The sequence below is a fragment of the Gopherus evgoodei genome, chromosome 3 (genome assembly GCF_007399415.2).
Source record: "Gopherus evgoodei ecotype Sinaloan lineage chromosome 3, rGopEvg1_v1.p, whole genome shotgun sequence".
Classification (NCBI taxonomy): domain Eukaryota; kingdom Metazoa; phylum Chordata; order Testudines; family Testudinidae; genus Gopherus; species Gopherus evgoodei.
The window spans coordinates 31,018,247-31,040,983 of NC_044324.1; the positions used below are offsets into that span (position 1 = coordinate 31,018,247).

Genomic DNA, 22,737 nt, shown 5'->3' on the forward strand with positions numbered 1-22,737 from the left:
TATACTAAAAAAATGCTCCTTTTTATTGACCTTAACTTTGCTGGTCTGTATTTTCCTTGGGTCCCTTTGCTTCCCTTCTCAATTTTCTATGAGTCCTAGTGTCTGTCAAAACTAACTGAAACATTTTGACATTATCAATATGAAAAGTTTTGAGTCCAAACATTTTGGTAATATGGAAATGAATTTTTGTGTGTCATTTTGAACCCAAAAATTTCATTTAGATTTTCAGGTGTTTTGACACAAAGAAAGGATTTACAAAAATAAGCGGAGAGGGTGATGATGTCTCCCTTATAGGCATTAAGCCAGTGGTTAGATCACTCATCAGAGGTATGGGAGACCTAGGTTCAAATCCCCCTTCAGCCTGATGTCAAGGAGGAACTTGAACTTGTGTCTCCCCCCTCTCAAGTGAGCGTGCTAACTACCAGATTGTAGTCATTCTCACTTTCTTTCCCTGGCCTAGTGACTGTTCCTTGTCATATGAATGACTACGAATTGCCACTGTGAATGACAGTATGATGTAGGAGACTCAAGTGCAGGTCCCTGCTCCAATGGAGTAGGGACCTGAACTTGGGTTTCAACATTACCAAAACAGTTTGACTTTTGTCATTCATTGAACTCAGCACAAAGTAGTGAATAGTTTTGGTCAACCTGAAACTGCGTTTTTTTGATTAATAAACTATTTGTATGAAAAATTTCATGTAGCTCTACTGAAGAGTCATAAAACACAATGACATTCAGTTCCTGACTCCCTACCAACCTGGAGTAGTCTTGACCAGATGAACTAGAAGTGGAAGCCTTTACAAATCCTTTGAATTATTTGTACCATTAATTTCTGATGAATGCATGCTTGTGTTAATATATATGCAGTGGAACTGGACACTCCACTGGATGTTAGAATCATAAACTCATAGAAGATTCGGGTTGGAAGAAACCTCAGGCAGTCATGTAGTCCAACCCCCTGCTCAAAGCAGGACGAATCCCCAACTAAATCATTCCAGCCAGGACTTTGTCAAGTCAGGCCTTAAAAAACCTCTCAGGAAGGAGATTCCACCACCTCCCAAGGTAACCCAGTCCAGTGCTTCACCGCCCTCCTAGTGAAATAGTGTTTCCTAATATCCAGCCTAGACCTCCCACACTGCAGCTTGAGACCGTTGTTCTTTGTTCTGTCATCTGTCACCACTGAGAACAGCCTAACTCCATCCTCTTTGGAACCCCCCTTCAGTTAGTTGAAGGTTGCTATCAAATCCTCCCTCACTTTTCTCTTCTGCAGACTAAATAACCCCAGTTCCCTCAGCCTCTTCTCGTAAGTCATGTGCCCCAGCCCCGTAGTCATTTTCGTTGCCCTCCGCTGGACTCTCTCCAATTTGTCCACATCCTTTCTGTAGTGGAGGGCCCAAAACTGGATGCCGTACTCCAGATGTGGCCTCACTTGTGCCGAATAGAGGGGAATAATCCCTTCCCTCAATCTGCTGGCAGTGCTCCTACTGATGCAGCCCAATATGCCATTAGCCTTCTTGGCAATGAGGGCATGCTGTTGATCATATCCAGCTTCTCATCCACTGTAATCCCCAGGTCCTTTTCTGCAGAACTGCCACTTAGCCAGTTGGTCCCCAGCCTGTAGCAGTGCATGGGATTCTTCCATCCTAAATGCAGGTGGCTTACACCCACATTGAGATTAGTGTTGCTAGAAGTGGGTGCTGAATTAGCCCCAATTTAGGTGTCTTTTTTTAACTTGACTAGTTAATTCCTAATATAACTTCCTAGTATGGCTGCTTTTCTAGCTATAACTCCTGTTTTTTGCCTGTGACACATAAGTTTAGTCTCCTGTGGGTTGTATACTTTGAACTCAGTTTGGTTGTTGGATTTTGTGTGCAGGTGCAGGTGGTGCTGGTGGCATGTGATATAAGATTCAATCTGGTGGTCCTTTCTTTCCTTAAACTCTGGGACTCTATCTGTGTTTATCATACAGGCGTCTCTTGGCTGAAGCCGCTCTTCAGAAGCTAGACCTACAAACTGCTGAACAAGCATTTGTGCGCTGCAAAGACTATCAAGGCATCAAATTTGTGAAGTGCCTAGGCAATCTGCAGAGCGAGTCAATGAAGCAAGCTGAAGTGGCAGCTTACTTTGGCCGGTTTGAGGAAGCTGAAAGAATGTATTTGGATATGGACAGAAGGTAATTGCATACAGTAACCCCAGCAACAAGTAAAGAAAAAACAGATAAAATAAATGCTTGCACTATACAAAGGGGGGGAATGTTTAAGCAGTGAGAGCTTTTTCAAATTCTGAAAAAGAGAAGAAAGTTAGATAGAGAAAACTGCTATACTGGTAGATGATAAATCCCTTTATTATTTAGGTTAACATATTCCAAAAAGGCTTACTTCCACTCTTCTCTCATTGTTTTATATAGCAATCCATATCAGATTTCAATCTTCATAGACTTTTCAATGTTAGTTTATAGATGTTTTAGTTAAGATTCCAAAATATAAAGAAACAGTTTAAACTTAGTTAGCCAGTTCACTAGTTGCTGTTAGTTAGCTAAGTCCTACTTTCTTTTAATTACACATACATGTTGCTGGGTTTTTAAATTTAGCAGTAATCACATGGGAGCACACCATGGATGATATTTGGACAGCTCAATGAACATTTCTGCTCAAGGGTTATAGTTTGCTTTTGTTTTTGACCAACAAATTTTTAGGATTCAAAGGAATGAGGTAGAAAATAATATTGCAAATATTATAAACCAGGAGCACACCCTGAGCTGGAATACTGTGTTTAGTTCTGGTCATCCCATCTCAAGAAGATGTCGTTGAAATAGGGGTCCAGAGATGGAGGACAAATGAGTGGAAGCATGAAAGTCTTCAATATTTAGACTGGGACTTCAAGCTTAGATAAAAAGGGACATGAAAGAGGTATCTAAAATAACAAATAGTATAAGGTATGTCAGTCAGAAGCTTCCATTAGCTTTTCTCATACTAGAAGAACAAGGAGACATCCAATAAAACTGAAAGGGAACAAATTTAAAGCTGATAAAGAAAATAATTTTTTACACAGTACATTCTGTGTCAGTGAGGCAGAATGCCTCCCAGAGCTTTTTGGTTGCACAGTATGTGATACCCTTTAAGGGATATAATGTATACCCTTCCTCATGGCTGTACAGAGCATTTCAGTAGCAGCCACTACATAGAGGGCTGGAAATCTGGGCAGTCCGTTATTCCCTTCTCCACCACTGTGAAAGCTACACAAAGACCACCACAATCTAGATCAAATAAGTGCTTTTTTTCCCCTTTAAATAGTCTTTTGAAAATTTATTTTTAAACATATATTCTATTTATTTAACTATCTGAGACATGATAACTAATCAGGGTAGTTTTCTTTTAAGTTTTATGCCACTAAGTCTCCAGGCCATAAGTCTTTCATGTTTCCTTTCTGTTCACCTGCAGGGGTAGTATTTCTGAATACTTTTGTCAAGAATTTCTGCAGCTGTTTTATTTTCCTTTTTTTTATTATCATCAAATATTTTCCGATATTTATAGAGATCTTGCTATTGGTCTACGGATAAAACTGGGAGACTGGTTTCGAGTATTGCAACTATTGAAAACAGGCTCAGGCGATGCAGATGACACTCTTCTTGAACAAGCACATAATGCTATTGGAGACTATTTTGCAGACAGACAAAAATGGTATGTGTTATAGCAGGAAACAATGAAGTGGTGGTAGCTGTCTCATAATTCAGACTCTCCTCGTAAAGCTCGACGCAGAGTATGGGGGGCACATCTGGGAGCTGGAGTGCAGAGTGTGTGAATGTGGAATGAACTGGAATGATCCAGCCCTATCACCTTGAAGAGCTAGTAAGTTTCATAGGGCATATATCCCACCGCTACCTGCAGCTTTGAAATTCCACAGAAAACTGTGATTCAGAGTGGGGAGAACAGAAAAGCAATAATCCCAGCTCTGCCAGGAATCCAATTGCTACAAAATTTCTTCAATTTAAAAAAAAAAATACTTAGGCAAACAATTTTGTTAAGCTAGAGTTAAAAGTTATGAGTAAATATTAGTTATAAAATGGCCAAAAGACTTACGAGTATGTTGTATGGAAACAGGCAAAAAAGAGAGAGAAGACTCAGGAATTTCAGAGTTAAGGTTCATCTTAAACCCAAACTCCTCACTTAAGGCCACCAAAACTACATTAACTCTGCCCCTGTAAAGGAATCAGCTCCCACAGAATTTAAAGGCCACACTTTTGGGTGCCCAACTTTAGATGCATAGGGCCTGATTTTTCAGAAATATTGAGCACTTGCATCTCCCATTGACTTCAGTTGGAGTGAGTATCAGACTATGGGCTACTAAACTGAGACAGCCAACTTCTGAAAATTTATGTATAAATGATTTGTCCACTCATTGTAGATGGCGTAATAAACACCAAGTTTTCTGACTTTCCACTTACGCTCTCTAGTCATTGGATCCTGTTACTGCTGTGACATAATGAAATTCTGAAGCTACATTTCTTGTGCATCCTGTAATAGCTGTATTTCTGTTTGTTTATATAATGCCATAAAACATAGCCAACTGGTGAAAATATTCATTTCTGATTTACAAATCAGTACTTAGTAAATAAGTTATTTCTTAGTGTTTAGTCAGATAGCACTATATTAACATTTGTTTGTTTGTCTTAGTAGGCTTTTTTTTCATCCTTAGGATAAATGCTGTACAATATTATGTACAAGGAAGAAACCAGGAACGTTTAGCTGAATGTTACTACATGCTAGAAGACTATCAAGGACTAGAGAATCTGGCGAATTCACTTCCAGAAAATAACAAGTTACTTCCTGTAGGTATAAGAAAATTATTATGGTTATTTTGGTTTTCACCATGTGAGCTTATCTGCACTAGACTTTTTTTGCCCAAATTTCTCATGGTTGCTACCACTGATTCAGCTCCCCTGGCAATAGCAACAGAAGAAATGTTAGTGAAAAGTGAAGATTGGGGTTATCCTGATCCTAAAAGAGGGAAAGACCCTATCAGTATGAACTGAAGTGATCCAGTGAGTAATAGCTAATTAAAAATTAGTTTAATTTGTATATTATTCCAGAGTACATGGTAAAGGCAAATCATGTTACCTGAATGTCCTTTTAGCTTATTACACTGTTTTGGACAAACATAGCCATAACCTCCTTCTTTCCCAACTCTATTCTGTTCTGCTAAATTTTCTAGTATATGCACTAATCCTAGAAGGAAGAACCCTGCTGCACATAATTAAAAGATGATTTTCTGCCTTGAACCACTTTTAATTGAAAATCAATGTAGATCTGAGAAACAGGGTGTAAGAGCAGAATATTTTTCTTTAGATTACTGCAATGTGTTTTCTCTCTTTATAATCTGTAAAACAGCATCAGTAATAAAAATTCAGAAGTTTGTAATAGTATTACAATTACTGAAGGACTGTCCTGAACATCTCAAAAGAAATGGTAACAAAATTGTGATTTCTTCCAGGACATAGCTCATATGTTTGTCAGAGTGGGGATGTGTGAACAAGCTGTGACTGCCTTTCTGAAATGTAATCGACCAAAGGATGCAGTAGATACCTGTGTACATCTCAACCAGGTGAGAAATTTGTCAGCTGGCAGAAGATGGTCTTGGAATGAAAAAAAGAATTAACAATGGGATTTTTACCTCTTGATCCCCAGTGAGATTTCATTTCATATAGGTCAGCTGATGGCTATTCAGTACCCTTAAAACTTAGTGTTTAAACCAATCACTAACTGTTAGATTATGAGACCTTTGTGAAAGGCAGATCATACTACATGCTGGTCTATACTGGAAAGTCAGGTTAACCTAACTATGTTGCTCAGGGATGTAAGTTAAGCTGACCTAAACCCCAGTGTAGACAGTGCTAGGTCGATGGAAGAATTCCTCCATCAGCCCAGCTACTGCCTCTTGGAGAGAGGGATTTACTAAAGCAATGAAGAACCTCTTCTGTTGCTGTTGTAAGTGTCAATGCAGCTGTGCCGCTGTAGCATAATCTGTTTACCAATTAGGATCATCATTAGCTATCTCAGGAGAAAGACCAGGGACTGAATAGACAAGGAGAACCAGATCCACAAAGGGACTTTGGCATTGTGACACAATGACTAACTTTTAAGTCCTCAGAAAATCACAGGGACAACATTGCAAACCACAAAGCCTAAGTTAGTGTATAGGCTCCCTATTCAAAACATGGGGAGAGATAGATGCCTACAAATACTATCCACAAAAACAGCGGTGCTCCTGATGGATACACGTTGAGCCTTTTTCAGAGGCTTCCTACAGTCAGTGCCAATTCTAATAATAAAAAAATATTGCTTGCTATATCCTTTGCTTATTAAAATCATAACTTCTGTTTTCCTGTGTAAAACATGATAGGATATTTTTGACTATAAGGAAAATAGTCATTCCAAATGGCTACAAAAATGAATACAAGGTTGTTGATGGCGTAAATATTTGTAGTTGTATTGTATTTACCTGTTCCTTTGACTTTACTGTAGTAATGTTCTAAAATGATGTTTTAGCTCATATATGTGAAAAGTGTGCTCTTAGTGTATATTTGAAAACACATGAAATTGAATAATTGTGACTATTCTTATTTCCAGTGGAATAAAGCCGTTGAGTTGGCTAAAAATCACAATATGAAAGAGATTGGATCCTTGCTAGCTAGATATGCGTCTCATTTACTGGAAAAGAATAAAATCCTTGATGCCATAGAACTCTATCGTAAAGCCAACTATTTTTTTGATGCTGCTAAACTCATGTTCAAGGTATTATGGTTTTTTATTTTATGTAATATGGACCAGTCAGAAATAACACTATATTTAGCAAGCATCAGTTGCTTTTGTGTAGTGTTTAAATTTTCCAGTGTGAGCCATTTGTTTCCTGGAAATGGTTATCATTATATGGAAGCCACGGTAACTACAGAACCATCACATTAACAAATAATCCCAGTTAGATTTTTTTTTTTCTTCACTTCCTGTCAAAAACTGTTGCTCTGTGCTGGTAAGCTTCAGAGGTGAGTGCAATGATCCCTGTGTATAGTTTGAATCTGTTTGTATCCAAGTTGAAGTTTATAAAGTGCTTTTGACAATTTTTTGTTGACAGGCACTATATAATTGTTACAGCAAATGTTTACAAGTATATTATTTCTAAAACTGTTTCTCCTCTCATGGCAAAAACTCTAGTCCTCACTGATAGCTATCAATTTGTCAAATTTGACTTTTAAAAATCCCAGCCACTTTTAGTTGCATGAATGCAAAAAAAAGTCTACAAAACATATTTGTTATAAAAGGCAGATATATATTTTAGTTTTGTTTTTTTCTTTCCAGCAAGGTAATAGAAAAATGTCTGTATTTTTTTATCAAACTTTCTAAATTTACCTCTTGACTTAGAACAAATATGAGAAATTTCAATTCAAAATGTAATTTTTTTTTTTAGAAAGTTCTAAGTACATTAGTTTAGGAATGTTTAATAGAATTACCTCTTCAACTGTAGCCAAGCATATCCACTGCAGTGATGATTTCAATACAGGATCAAGCTAAAGGACTAGCTAGACTAAAGGGAGTGAGCTCTCATTCACTCAGAAATAATAGCAAAGAGAATTCAGGAATGACTGACCAAATAAATGTTTTCTTTCAAGTTTGTTCCCCTTCAAAGGAATATAACAGTAATACACATTCTTGTCATGTTTAGTAATATTTTTGTCTTAACCTGTTCATACAGTTTTTTTTTTAGGCCCCAATTGTACAACTTTTTTTTCCCCCTGCATAGAGTACCACTGACTTCAGGGGTCCTTCTGCATGGAGATAGTCACAGGGTCAGGTCTTTAATTTATACCGGAATTGTTTCTGAAAGGAGTCTGTTATTATAGAGAGTTCAGGTTACCATGTTGGGGAAGATTCTGAGCTGGTGTATATAGGTGTAGTTTGATGGACTTCAATAAAGCGACACTGATTTACACCAGCTGAGGACTGGCTTTATACCCCTGTTAACCAGACCTAGAATATATAAATTCTGCACTTAAATCCTTGAGAATGATATGCAGATATATCTGTTTGTCTGTAAATTAAATTCTAATGTTCAAGTAAAAAATGGACTTTTGACATAGCTTCCTATGTTTCACAAAGATCTTTTAAGATAATTTTAGCATATAGTTGTAAAAAAAAATAGAATTTTCATTTTTAGAGACAATTTTCCACACTCTTTATTTCTTTAAGATTGCAGATGAAGAAGCAAAGAAAAGGACTAAACCTTTACGAGTCAAAAAGCTTTATGTATTGTCAGCTTTACTTGTAGAACAGTACCATGAACAAGTGAAAAATGCACAGAGGGGAAAAGTTAAAGGAAAGAGTTCAGAGGTAAAGTGTCTCAAATGCTTTCTATAGTGTTGTAGCCGTGTCAGTCCCAGGATATTAGAGAGACAAAGTGGGAGAGAGATCTTTTTTTGGACCAACTTCTGTTGGTGAAAGAGAGAAGCTTTTGAGCTTACACAGAGCTCTTCTTCAGGTGACTTGAAGCAACTGGAGCAAATAAACTGAGTTTTGTAACTCTGTCACTGAAACATTATTTCAAGCACAAATTCTGGGCCAGTTTTTCAGACATGTGCACAACACTGTAATTTACACAGATACAAATGATTTTGCATGGCTGAAAATTTGTACCATGTACTATACAGTATAAATAGTGAAATTCATTTTAGGACAATATATACATTTTCCTAAGTTAACATAGAAAATAGGTATAGTGACTAGGAAAATCTTTTCCCTTCTTCTGTTGAGTGTTTTCAACAGAAATGCTTACCTATGATATTCCTTTGTTTTTAGGCTACTTCAGCTTTAGCTGGTTTGCTAGAGGAAGATGTTCTTTCTTCAGCTAATCGCCTCACAGATAATGCCTGGCGAGGAGCTGAGGCTTATCATTTTTTTATACTTGCACAAAGACAGCTCTATGAAGGTTATGTAGACACGGCAATGAAAACAGGTAGGATTTATTACAGTACAGATGGCATGAAAACTGAAATCAGTCTAAGCCACACAAACCTATAAAACAAATTAATTCCATTTACATTTGTCATGTTTGTTCCATCCATTACCTGATCCACACAATGTAGAACATGAGAAATATAATTAACAGTGTTGGAACAATCGTCAGTAGGTGCTAAGTTAGTTGTCAGTTTGAGCATTGGGTAGTTCTGCAGAATAACTGCCAATTTTACCAAAATGTCTAGGGGCTGGTTACCAGAAGATGTCTGAAGTTTAACTTGTCACTATCTGACAAGGTTTGATAACCCCCATAGGGTTGTTATTGACCATACATTTATGTGCATTGAATGATACTTCCATGAAGCTCACCTCAGAGCCGTGGAGCTGCAAGGGAGTTGATGGATGTTAGTTGGGTATGTTGTGCCTTCTACCTTCTCTCTGTATTGAAGGGCCTAATTCATATACTTAATTTTCAATTCACAATTAAATACAAAATTTCTTCTTTAAAAATAGGGAGGACTATCTGTGCTCTCTACTATTTTCATTGGCTTTATTTTGTTTGTTTTATTTCATCAGGTAATTGATATTAAGAAGACAATGTACTAATACAATTAAGTTGTATTCGTGTTCAAGGGGACATGTGGTAACTTTCTCTTTCTTTTCATTTGTTAGCCCTTCATCTGCGAGATTATGAAGATATTATCCCTGCAGTTGAGATCTATTCCCTTTTGGCTGTCTGTGCGTGTGCCAATAGAGCATTTGGTACTTGTTCAAAAGCCTTTGTTAAACTGGAATCCTTAGAAACCCTTAGCCCTGAACAGAGACAGCAATATGAAGATCTTGCATTGGAGATATTCACTAAACACTGTCCTAAACATACCAAAAAATCTGATCTGGATGGTCTTCTGGAGGGGTAGGCTGACTACATTTTGGTTTTGTTATGATGATGATAACAGAAGTTTTCATCTTTTCATTTGATATTGGAAGTGGCTGGCTCTAAGTGCTGATGCTAGACTAATGCATGTACTGTGTCAGATCAGGAAGATTATCATACCTAGCCCTATTAATAGTGTACACTAACACATGATTGAATTATGCCTCCCTACTAATAAAATGATGCAGACCTAAGTAAAGAAAAACTAAATTTGTTACAGATGGCCAAAGAAAGTTTTGCAAATCACTAAGATACTCAAACAGGTTTCATCTAAAGCAACGTGTTGTTTTTTTTTCTCTTTTGTTTTTTAGTGGAGAAGGGAAACTTCCAACCTGTGTTGCAACAGGAAGATCTATCACAGAGTATCAATTCTGGATGTGCAATGTGTGCAAGCACTGTGTGCAGGCCCAAGAAATAAGCAATTACAACTTCTGTCCTTTGTGCCATAGTTCCGTGACCTAGTAAAAGAAAAAGAATTGTGAGTGTGTCCTTGTGTATGTACCATTACAAGCATAAAAGACTTCAAGATTTTAAAGTGGGTTATGAAATGTAATACAGGCACTACACTGTTACAAGATGCTACTAAGATTATTAGAGGAAAATCTTTTTTAGAAAGAAACTAGAATGACAGGAGTCCCGAAGAAGATGTAATTGTGAACCCTCTTTTATAAAAATGGGTTAACAGAGTTTTTTTCTAAGTGTAAACAGGGCCTAAGATTAAAAACCAACAAAAATGAATGCATGTTTATCTCTGTCTGTGTTTCCTTTGAGACACTCTAGGGGCTTGTCTACTCAGGGAAATTAGTAGGCAGTAAGCTAGGGTATAAATTTAAAATACAGTAGCTACTCTGCACTAACTCCCCATGTGGATATTGTTATTGCGCACTGAGAGTGCCCATGGTGTTACCGGAAGATTTTGATTCAGTTATATTAAGCCAACAGTGTTGCTCAGAATCACTACTTTTAATCTGAAACCCTTTATTTCCAATGTATCTATTCTGGTACTACCAGTTGGGGTGCGCTCTAAGGGATTTTCCAGGGAAAGCCACAGTTAGCCAATTTTCCCTTGAAGGACACGGATACAGCCCTCTGATCAAGAATAGGCAACAAGCAATACATTCTTTGAAAACAAAAATAATATTTATTTAGAAGTGATTAGTTACAGTAAAAGTACAGATAGAGGTAATACAATTATAATATAAACCTGAAGCAGCGTAGCAAATAAAGACAGCACTACAATTACAGTTTCAATAGACTGTCACATATAACAATATAATCACACACTTAATACTCTATATCATATAACAAACATATACCAGTATCAATTAACATTAAATACTTAAAAACTAAACATGCAACCAGTGCTGATCATTAGGTGAGTAGGGAGATCTCACTCAGACCACAGGCATCCAGCTTAATTTACACTTTAAACCCACATGCTCTAGGATGCTCAAATAAAAGACAATGAAACGTACAAAAGCCTTCTTAAAAATCCCTGTGAATCCTCTTACAAAGGTCCTTCTGCTCTGTCAGAGGCTAGGGTACGGTGCCTAGAGAGCGTGGTCTGGTAGCAGGCTGTGAGCTGCTGCCTCTTCCTGAGGTAAGAGTCTACTCAGGCAGGAGAGACAGAAGCCTGTTGGTCTGGGCTGCTGAGGAGATCTCCTGCTGGCTGGTGGCAGAAATGGCCATTGCGAGGGGCAACCCTGGAATCCTGGGTGGGCTGCTGCTGTTGCTGCTATAACTGCCTTTCAAGCAGCCTCTTCCTTGCTGGGTTTTGCTGATGCTGCAGCCACTGTCCTGTAAGTGCTTTTCTTCCTTGGAGGTGTTTGGCAGAGCTCCGCTCTCTTGTTGGTCCTGGTCCCCTACAGAGTTGTAATCTGCTGGCTGCTACCTTTATATATGTTTCATCTTCCATATATTAGCATAGGTTAATTACTAATTAGCATGTGGTAATTATTCACATGTACAGAAAGCTCTTCCCCTGTCCCATAGACTTCTATGGGCTCAACGCATCCCTATGGGGTTTTTCAGCTGACCTTTGGATGAACCCTAGCTACTTCCTGTGGGCTACAGCATATTCCTATGGGGTTTTGCTTAGTCATTCCCCGTAGGAAGTGATGTAATACCTTCCCTTGATTGCATCATCCCTATTAATTTCTATGCGCTCCCATGCCTTCCTTTGGGATTTCCCACTACATTACAAACTTGATGGCCACCATTACTTTATTTTCTAATTTAAATTATTCTTAATTTTTATTTTAATTAAAGCTTTATTTTTAAAACTAATTACTGTTCTAAGTATGACAAAGGGTCCTGACACTACCTCCGTTCATTTTATGTTCAATTAAGCAATTGTATAATTTTTCTGAATTTAAATCCCTTCTGAGGCTTTTCCGCAGATTTTCCCATTTAGTGCTTGGTAAGGCATTTCAGGCAACTGAGGCAAAATCTCTTGTCACAATGGGGTGTTTAAGCTTAATGCACTTTAAAATGTATTAAGCTAAAGTGCACAAAGGCACTTTTAGTGTACAGTAAGTTTGTATACATGTGGAGTTAGTACGGAACAATGAATGCATTGTAACACCTTAGCTTGTGGTTCATTAACTGCTCCATGTAGACAAGCCCTTTATTATGGGAGCTTCCTTCTTCATTTTTGTAACATACATTCAGTAGAAAAAATATTGGTTTTCCTAAAATGCACGGATGGACTCTTAAAGAATTTCCAGATGGGACCAATGTTAAAGTAGCACCCTTTATAACCTTGATATCATTCTTTTATACATTTTCCTAGAACTCTTTTTTGAATTACAGTGAAAATATTCTAATCTACTTATAGTTAGGACCAAATATTTATGCTGCAGTCTTTTTCTAAACACATACTTACAAGTACAGTACCGACAAAGGAACTATAAGAGGTGACCTGCCAAGAAACTAGGGTTTATAATCTGAATTCTTGGGCTCTCTCTCTCTGATCTGTTAACTGTTTGTTTCACTTTTATGTAACCAAGCTGAATCACACAAGGTTAGCAATAACCGAAACCAGCTGACAGCTCTTAGTGAACTATATGATACGAATTAGCAGCCTCAATCAACTGGTAGGCAGATAATGTGTCTATATCACACTGTCATAGTTGTCATCCTTGCTTGGCAGTATGAATCATCACTGAAGGAATATGGTGACTGAATTAGTCTGTCATCCTTCCTACTGTGTAGAATTGAGCCCCCCTGCGGGCAGAGTGTGGTGAAGCTTGCAGCTGTACATGTTCTGCAAATAGATAGAACACTTCAGTTTTCAGTCTCCTCAGTCTGGTATCTTTCACAAGCACTAAATTCACTTTAAGGAGGATTATATTTTTAAGGAAAGATTGTCAGGGGTCTTGTTTTCTCTTGGTTTGTCTTTTTCTGGTTGGAAAAAATTACCTTTGTAATATCCAGAAGTTAAATCTTTTGTTCTTTTGAGTAGTGTGTCCCTCCTGTATGGAAAAAGTTTAGATGTGAAAAATATACCATTAAATAAAATCTGATTTTCTACACTGATACTTGGATGAGCTCTCATTTCTTTGGTTTTCTAGCTATAGATACTGAATTACACTGTTAAAGAAACAAATTAAATCAGAGTTATATAAAGCCATGTCATTCTGTGCCAGCATTAAGATACAACAAATATGACACAAGAAGTAGCATCAAAGTGGACAAATTTACAAATGCCCCCCTTTTTTTTTTTTTTTTTTTTTTTGGTTTGTTTCTCTCGAAGGTCTGTCAAAATGAGCTATCCTATAGATCTTCCCAAATATACATGTAGCACCTCTGAAATGCTGTCCCCTCTGAGGAGAGCAGCAGCCAGCCAGCACTCAGCTCAATAGTGGCAAGGAAAAGGAAATTTTGGCTAGTGATGGTGGGGAAGTTGTACTATTTGTGCCCCTGGATCTTTGCTCAAAGGTGTTTTCTGCAGTAGCATTTCGGGGTTTCAGCCAGAGACCTGCAGAGTTCAGAAAGGGAATTTCCCCCCCCCCCCCCAATCCCCATGTATTCGGTGGGTTGGGTTTTTTCATTTTTTATTTTTAAATCTTCCTCTGAAGTATCAGGGATGGCCACAACTGGAGATGGGACATAGGACAGGGAGAGTGTGATATTACCCAAGGTACAGTCTGGACTGTTGAATAGCTGTGTCTCCTCAGTTCTCCAACCTGAGATGCCTTTTACACTGCTTTACTGGTGAACATCCACTCCTGGCCAGTTAACACACTGCATCCAGCATGTAACTTGCTCCCACTACACTGCAGTATGCGCTGCTAGCTAGCCACTTATGAATTACACTGCAGAAGAGCACTAGCAGATTCTCTATTCCCAGACTTTCTACCAGAAATGTGCATCTTGTACTGTCAAGCACAGTACTGAACAATGCAGCTTCATATAAAGTCCCTCATTTCATGAATGAAAAATGATATGCATCATCCTTGTTATCTCAAATGGAGTTTCCCACACACTTTAATCCAAACACGCTGGCAAGATAAAACAGTATGATAAAATCTATCTTTCTATAGTTAATAAACTTAAGTGATTACAAGTAATGCATAAACGTCAGGATTGGTTACAAAAAGCCTAACTTACAAGCTAAGTGAACTCTTACCATTTGTTTATAGCAGTCTCTACTGGCTGAAAAGTCTTCCAGCCAGGACCCACCCTGACCCCAGTTCAATGATGCTTTCTTTGTCTTTCGAGCATTGTAGCTGCTGGAGTAGAGATGGGGGAGGTGATTTGAAGGCCAATGCCTCTCATTCTCACATTTGATGATTACCCCCAACTGAGCTGCAAGTGACAAGTAGTCTCTTAGGGATGTGAGGTCTGAACCATCCCTGTGATAGTATGTAAATTTCTTATTCACACCTTCACCCTGCCAGAAAATGGCTGCTTAAGCAGGTGATACTCTTTTAACACCTGTCTGGGTATTGGTCTGTTCTTAGAAACTTGTTTGGGCCTGCTTTTTTTAAACTTGGCACATATTACAGCAATGATTAAGGCTGTGTTTTAATAATAGGTATTTTTGATAAAAGTCATGGACAGTAAACAAAAATTCACGGCCCGTGACCTATGACTTGTACTATATAACCCTAACTAAAACTTGGGCTGGGGTGCTGCAGGTACACTGCGGGGTGGTGGTGGCCTGGGGGTGTGCCGTAGGCGCTGGGGGGGTAGCCTGGGACCCCCCACTGGTGCTGGAAAGAAGGGTTGGCAGGGCTGGCAGGCTCCCTACCCTGCTCCGTGTGGCCCCCCGGAAGCAGCCGGCATGTCCTTACCTCTCCTAGGGGGAGGGAAGGCCATGGGGGCTCCATACACTGGCCCCACCACTAGCACCGATTCCACAGCTCTCATTGGCTGGGAACCGCAGCCAATGGGAGCTGCAGGGGTGGTGCCTACAGGCAGGGGCAGCGCGCAGAGCCCCCTGGCCCATCTGCCTAGGAGCTGCTGGGACATGCCAGCTGCTTCTGGGGAGCCCCCCTGAGGTAAGCATTAAAGAGGCAATTGTAGCTCATGAGTCTCAGGCTGAGTATCACTGTTCTACTCAGATACAATTCCACTGTTCTAGGCACTACTGTAATACTAATATAAATCATCTCCCTCTGTTAGACTATCACCACAGCTCAACTGGTTTCAATTTACAAGGATTTGGCGTTAAACATTCAAGCACTCCTCTTCACACCTCTTATCCCACACTCCCACCATTGCATATGGTAGCATAGTGGTGCAAGCATTCAGAGAGTTCAATTTCCTATTATGTAGCTGCATTTTGCTCATATCATAGCACATGATTATTTAAATAGCTAGTTGAACTCTGCATACCATTGCCATCTACTGTTCATTATGTTTTATTGCATAAATTATATTTGGATTTTAAATCATGATTCATTAGCTATTTTTCAAAGGGACTGGTGAAGGATAATGTAGATCAAATTTATAAATGATTGAATAGTATGTGTGAAGGGTGGTTTTCCTAAGGCAGAAGCTGAAGGCTAGCTAAATTCATGTTAGTCAATGACTCTCAAACTTTTTTTTTACTGGTGACTCTTTTCACAAAGCAAGCCTCTGAGTGTGACCCCCCCTTATAAATTAAAAACACTTTTTTACATATTTAACACTATTATAAATGCTGGAGGCAAAGCGAGGTTTGGGGTGGAGGATGACAGCTCACGACCTCCTATGTAATAACCTCACAACCACCTGAGGGGTCCTGACCCCCAGTTTGAGAACCCCTGCTCTAGAATAAAATATAGTACAGCAGATCCCAATTTATCCAATCTAACAGGGACCCAAGACCAAACTGGATACTCAAATGTTCAGATAATCTGGAGAGTAGGAAAGTACGAAGCTGCAGCGCCATCTAGCAGCCAGAGGAGCGCTTGCTTGCTTCTGGACCTGCATGTCCTGGTTATTTTTTGTTTCCTCTCTGATGGAGCGCAACCTTGTCATGGTGGAGAGGTTTGCGTGGGCTGAAGACCCTCAAAGCTATATCATCTGGAGCTTTCATAGGGTCCCCCTTGGTGAGCAGGTCTGAGACAAAGCTCCTGACTAACTGTGGTCCAAACATCACAAGACCCCACTGATGGATTAGGCACATGTAGAGGACCTCTTAGTACTGTGCCTCTGTGAAGACGACTGAGGGCTGCAGCAGGAGGGAGGCCCCTGATTGTCTTGGATCTCCTTGGCACTGGGTCAGGGTTTTCCTCCTGTCAAGTCTCCTGTGCACTGGTTTCCCCATGTTAAAAGATTTCATGCACAGTCCTCTGCCAAAGGGCTCAGAACTCTGTGGCAACACATGAGTGGTGGTGAAGACAGGAGCTGTGATTTATGGGAATCTTTAAAACTGCATGCAGGCGGCAGCCATGTGATGGTCGTCTTGTCCTTGGATGAGACAGAAGTGCATTTCGGCAGCAGCAGCTGAGACTGAACAGGCCTTTTTAGGATCCCCTCTGCTCACCCCAAATGGGGAAAGGGCTAGAAAAAGTGCCCCAAACGTAAGCTGTCTCATACTCTTCCGACGAGATGGCCGCCTCCAGTGGGATCACTCAACTCTGCGGCCGAAACAAGATACAAGACAATGAATTTCGCCACCTGGAATGTCCACATCCTTATGGACTTTCAGCACAGTGAAAGACCAGAAAGAAGAACTGCCCTAACTGCCAGAAAACTGGCAAGACTTAACATTGACATTGCAGCTCTTAGTGAGACCCGCTGCCGATGAGCACCAATTAAAAGAGGATGGTGGTAGCTAAACCTTCCTTTGGAAAGGAAAGCCACCCGAAGAGCGATGCATTCACGGGATTGGCTTTGCCATCAAAAATAAGATCACCAGTCAGCTTTTGGAGCTTCCCATTGTAGGGATAAAATTTTTATTTTACTGTTATCTCCCTTACACCATCTTGGATCCATTTAGCAACAACGGGGAATCCATATTGGTGGCCCTTCTTCCTCAGCCACTGTTACACCTTTGGCGCACTCTTTTTGTCCTAAGGCAGGAACCTGGGTAGGTCATCTGACCTGTAAATCTGCCCAGAAACTGTACGTTATAAAAGGGTCAGCACGTCCATCAGCTGGGGCTGCCCATCTTGGAGGTAGCATGTGCTGCTGCTGCCTATCTGAGAGGCAGAGTGCTGCAGTGTGCTACTGCTTACCCTGGAGAGTAGACATTAGTACCACACATAGGGTTGTAAGGAGAGTTTCTTACCTACATGCAAAAACGAGCTGTCATCTGCCATTCTGGTCCTGCCTCAGACATCCACCCATGACAAGGCAGGGAAGAAGAACTGCAATAAGAACAAGACAGAGTTTCCATCAAGCTGTACCTGAGATCCTGCCTTCCATCTGCCTTACCATCTGGGTCAGGTCCAGAGCCAGTCCTGTTGTGTCGGTGACAGGGATAAAGCTGCAGGATATGGTTGTCAAGTATAATTCCCAATTCTGGACCTCAGCGTCCAAAATATGGGTACTAGCATGAATTCCCCTAAGCTTAATTGCCAGCTTAGATCTGATAGGCTGCCACCAATCAGGAATTTTTAGGGCCTGATATCCTCTGGTCCCCCCAAAATCTTCCCAGGTGACCCCACGACCCAGATTTCTTGAGCCTCACAACAAAGGGAAATAAGCCATTCCCTCCCCCCTCCCTTCTTCCTCCCAGCTCCTTCCCACCCTGGGAACACTAGGAGATCACCTGATTCAACTTCTTGAATCACCACACTGAGAGGAATGTTACCTTCCCCCTCACCCAGAGGCAATACAAGCTGCGTGAATATAACACAAAGAGAAAATTTATCCTTCCCTTCTCCCCACCAATTCCCTGGAACCTTAACTAGGAGAAAAAAATCAAACAGGTCTTAAAAAGCAAAATTTTTAATAAAAAAAGAAAGAAAAAAGTAAAAGGTTTATCTCTGCACTTTAGATGGTAAAAAGTTACAGGGTCTTTCAACTATAAACAATAGAAAGAAACTTTCTCCAGCAGAAACACAATTTAAGCTACTTCCAGCAAGTACACATACGTAAATGAAAAAAAAACAAATTAAAATACTATGACCGCCTTTTCTTACTCACAATTCTGAATAGCTAAGAGACTGTAGCAGGGAGATTGGCAGAAACCTGGTTGCACCTCTAGTCCTATCCAGGACCCAGAGAGAACAAAGCCAGACCCAAAACTCACAAACAAAGGCTTCCCTCCCACGAGATTTTAAAATATCTTGTTTTCTGATTGGTCCTCTGGTCAGGTGTTTGGGGTCCCTGTTTGTTAACCCTTTACAGGTAAGAGAGACATTAACCCTTAACTATCTGTTTATGACAATGATAGAGACTCATTTGTCCTCTATCTAACCTATCCAACGTCAAGCCCTTTTGTCACAGCCAGTGCCCTTTTATATTTGATTCCCTTGTTTTCTCGGTTATAGTTTGGGAGTTCTTGTAATTACCTACTGGTCACTTATCTGAGTTATTCTTACCCTTGTTAACTGTTGTCTGTCCAATAAACCTGTTCTTGTTTTGCACCCCATCCATTGTCAGGTTTCCCTTTGGGGGAAATAAGATCCTCATGATAGATGCGGGAGCAGGGAGACGTTCCTGAGACCTGTCCTCTGGCCAAGTATAAAATCCAGTCAACATTGTGGGGATCAACAAGCAGCTTATGATACTTCTGCTCAAGTTCAGCAGCAACGAATATGCCATAATGATTGGTGCATACGCCCCAACACTTGATGAGGAAGACAAGGAGCAGTTTTACAGTGCTCTTGATGCAGTCCTCACAGCCACATCTCCGGCAGACAAAATCATCCTCCTGGGAGATTTCAGTGCTAGAGTCGGACAGGACTCCCCACTCTGGAGCGGCACAATAGGCAGACCTCGAGCAAGACAGCCAGCACAGCAGACCTCATGGAAACTGCCCAATGACCACAAGATTCGTTAAAGTACAAAGACATCAGTTTAGTCCCAATTTTGGTTTTACCAGAGCCTGATGTTTATCACATAGTGGTGGGTGCAATGCATGGACCCTATTTCGTCTTTGAATTTTGCTAGGGCCAGCTTTTTTCATTTCTGTCCCCATTCCAGGGTAGCTACCTGAAGCCTGCTGTTGACCACAAATATTTATAACAGGGGACTGCACATCTTTTTCTGTAGGTTTTTTATAGCTGTTTTCAATGTTTTTATTTGTTTCTGTTTGCTGGTTTTGGACTGGTTGCCGCCCTGCTAAGAGAGTAGGAGCATTTCAGGGCTTTGTGGCTTTTTCAGCTTTTTAAACCTTTTTTGTTTTTGTTACTTGCCCCGCTAATTTTGTGGCATGTTGTTTTAAGCATTTAACATGGTTATATACCATGGTTATAGTCTGCACTATTTTACATTTTAAAGCTACAGATTTTGCCCTCAGATTTTATTTCATAGTTTTTCCTCACTATATTTTTTAAATTCATATGGACCTATTTTGCTAGTAATCCAGCACGTCCATACCTTATTACACTTTTGGGGGATTCCCTAGCTTGTGTTTTTTTGTTATGTTAGATCACGATTCCTACAGAGGACAGCTCGCTTGCTTACCAGATCAGTAGTCAGGGTCACCAGTGTTGTTCGATGTTCAGCTGCATGTGTGTGTTCTTCCTGTGTGCTTGCCCAGCTCTGCACAGACAGACAGCACAGCAGACCTTGAGCAAACTGCCCAATGACCACAAGATCCATTAAGATACGAAGGCAGCAGGCCAGGTTTATTGTTGACACAGCACAGTAATAGCATCTGGCGGACTCTATGAGAATACTAAGACATGTATGCCTGTAACAATGGACACAGCTCAGTGAATGGTGGAACTTTCCATTCCCTCCTTAGCTAAATCAAGACACTCTCAAAAATATATTTTCATGCCCTGATACAAACAAATTACTGTCAAGGCTGATTCCCCACTCTGCCACTTCAAGTGCAGAAGGTAGGGTCCGCAAGGATTTTACAAATTAATACTGGCCAGTCCAAGCTTATATTAAACTCCCAAGGTTACAGCTTTTCTCTGACCTTGGATTGGTAGATGCGGCCATCACTCAAGTGCAGAAACTCTTTGAGTGCTCAGGGAGGTGCACTTGGGAATTTCTTCTTCCTGTGGGGTACCCTCAAGCCCTTTCACCCCCTTCCAGGGAAGAGCTGAGAAAGAGAAAAAAGAAAATCAGCTGTTGCCACCAGCTGATTAAGCAACATGTGCACAAATCTCTTAAGACACAAAAATCCAATTCTGTTCTTAAAAAAGGTAAATTTTATTAAAAAAAGAAAATGCATCTGGGAACTTAGACTATTGCTAGATTTTAAAAGAGCAGCTACAAAGATTAAGCACAAAGACTAGCTTTCTTGAGGTCCAGCTTAAAGATTTCAAGCAAAACCTCCTGGAGGTAGCAGAGAGGAATCCAAAAGACATAAAGAAATAAAAGGGATAAACCTAATCGCGTCTTCCTAGACATTTCCTGATCTACTTACATATCTGGAGTTTTAAATGAGTAGTTTCTAGCTTACAGTATAGCTGTTGCCCTGTCCGTCTCTCCCGGGAGAACAACAGACAGACAAAAGGGTAGTCATTTTTCAATTTTAAGAAGATTTAGCCTTCCCATTAGCTCTTTTGGCCAGGTGTCCACTCACTTCCTTTTACCTATGCATAGCAGTGAGACTTTTTACAGGTAGAGCAATTAGAGAATAGCTACTAAGAGGGATTTTATAGCTATGGGCTGGCTGGGTGTCCATAAAAGGGAGCTAACCCGCCCCTTGATTTGTCAGAGTTACATACTGCCTCTCTCAAGCTATTTTCCCACCCATTCAAGAATACAAGAGTCACCGAAGAAGACATTTTGATTTTGAGGCACAAGATAATCACATAAGAGACCCAAACAACAGTTCAAAGTTGAATTCTTTGTATGATATTCCAAAACTCCTCACTATACCTGAAGAAGACCTACACCAGCAATGCATGGCACTAGAGACAGTGTTGACATATGATGACATGCACACTATTGATGTGAGTGATTTAGGTGATGAACTGAAAGCCCTTTCAAGATACATTTCGGTAGAATCAACTCCAAAGGCTGTTCTGGAATATATGTGCACAAATAAGATGACCACCCTCTTGCCAAATGCTTTTGTTGCTCTGCGCATACTTCTAACACTTCCTGTAACAGTTGCCAGTGGAGAACGCAGCTTCTCCAAACTGAAGTTAATAAAAACACATCTACACTTAGGGTGACCAGATGGCAAGTGTGAAAAATCAGGACAAGGGGTGTGGGGTAATAGGAGCCTATATAAGAAAAAGACTCAAAAATCGGGACTGTCTCTGTAAAATCGGGATATCTGGTCACCCTGTCTACGCTCCACAATGACACAGGAGAGGCTGGTTGGGCCTTGCAACCATCTCAGTAGAGCATGAGCTCGCCCAGACTGTGAACTTTCAGCAGGAAGCAGTTCAAATCTTTGCAACCAAGAAGGCATGGAAAGCACCACTTTGATTATTCATACAGGTAAAAATGCCAGTGTTTACGATGCAGACAAGAAATGTTAACTTTCAAATGCCTAAACAGCAACTGTACATGGTCCTTACAATTTTTAAATAACGCATTTTAGTTTTCCTTTATTGGGGTAGGTAGCAAAGCAGTACCATGAAAGGAGTAGAACAGGAAAAAGGCAGAATTGAGACCTTTCAAACTTTTGGCCCAGGCGAGGGAGCATCATTGGAGCTCCCTGCCTCAGGTGCCAAAATGTTGTGGGCCGTCCCTGGGGAGAGCGAGCAACAGAGGGAGGGGGATGGAGTGAACAGGGCAAGGCCTCCCTCAGCGAAGCAGTGGGGCAGGGCAGGGGCCCCCGAGGACAGGTGAGGCAGGGCAAGGTGTCTATTTTTGTGTGATTAGAAAGCTGGCAGCCCATTGCCCTAGCGGGATGGGGATGAGTAAGGCTGGGAATGACCGAGCTGGTCCCAGCCTAGGGCTGGATGGGGTGTGGGAAGCAGCAAGGGGAGCCCAGCCGACCAGGGTGGCTCGGGGTGTTCAGCCGCACCCGTAAGCGGGACAGGTATTTCGGAGCTGGCGGGGGGGAGGGGGGGTTACAGGGAACGCCTTGGGGCAGGCCCGGGTCGGGAGGCGCTCAGTGCCGTGGGGCCGGGGCGAACGAGCTGTGAGGCGGGGACACACACACTGCACAGGGTGGGGCAGAAGTATAAAGCGTCCAGCTAGATGGGGGGGGGGGGCATATATAAGGCCTGGCTCGGGCGCCCAGCGCATTATGGGTAGCTTATTTGTTGCGCAGGCGCT

General features: G+C 40.7%; 1 protein-coding gene across 2 annotated transcripts in view; it reads left to right on the forward strand.

The window, feature by feature from the left end:
- WDR35 (WD repeat domain 35) overlaps positions 1–13,470 on the forward strand; it is a 76,023-nt gene extending 62,553 nt beyond the window's left edge. For both annotated transcript variants that reach the window (XM_030555372.1, XM_030555374.1), the window contains 9 exons: positions 1,970–2,173; positions 3,534–3,680; positions 4,696–4,828; positions 5,491–5,601; positions 6,627–6,791; positions 8,241–8,381; positions 8,847–9,003; positions 9,678–9,918; positions 10,251–13,470. In XM_030555372.1, coding sequence (XP_030411232.1) covers positions 1,970–2,173; positions 3,534–3,680; positions 4,696–4,828; positions 5,491–5,601; positions 6,627–6,791; positions 8,241–8,381; positions 8,847–9,003; positions 9,678–9,918; positions 10,251–10,401 — 1,450 coding nt within the window. In that variant the 3' untranslated portion in view covers positions 10,402–13,470. The remainder of the gene's footprint in view (positions 1–1,969; positions 2,174–3,533; positions 3,681–4,695; positions 4,829–5,490; positions 5,602–6,626; positions 6,792–8,240; positions 8,382–8,846; positions 9,004–9,677; positions 9,919–10,250) is intronic.
- The last annotated feature ends 9,267 nt before the right edge of the window (positions 13,471–22,737 follow it).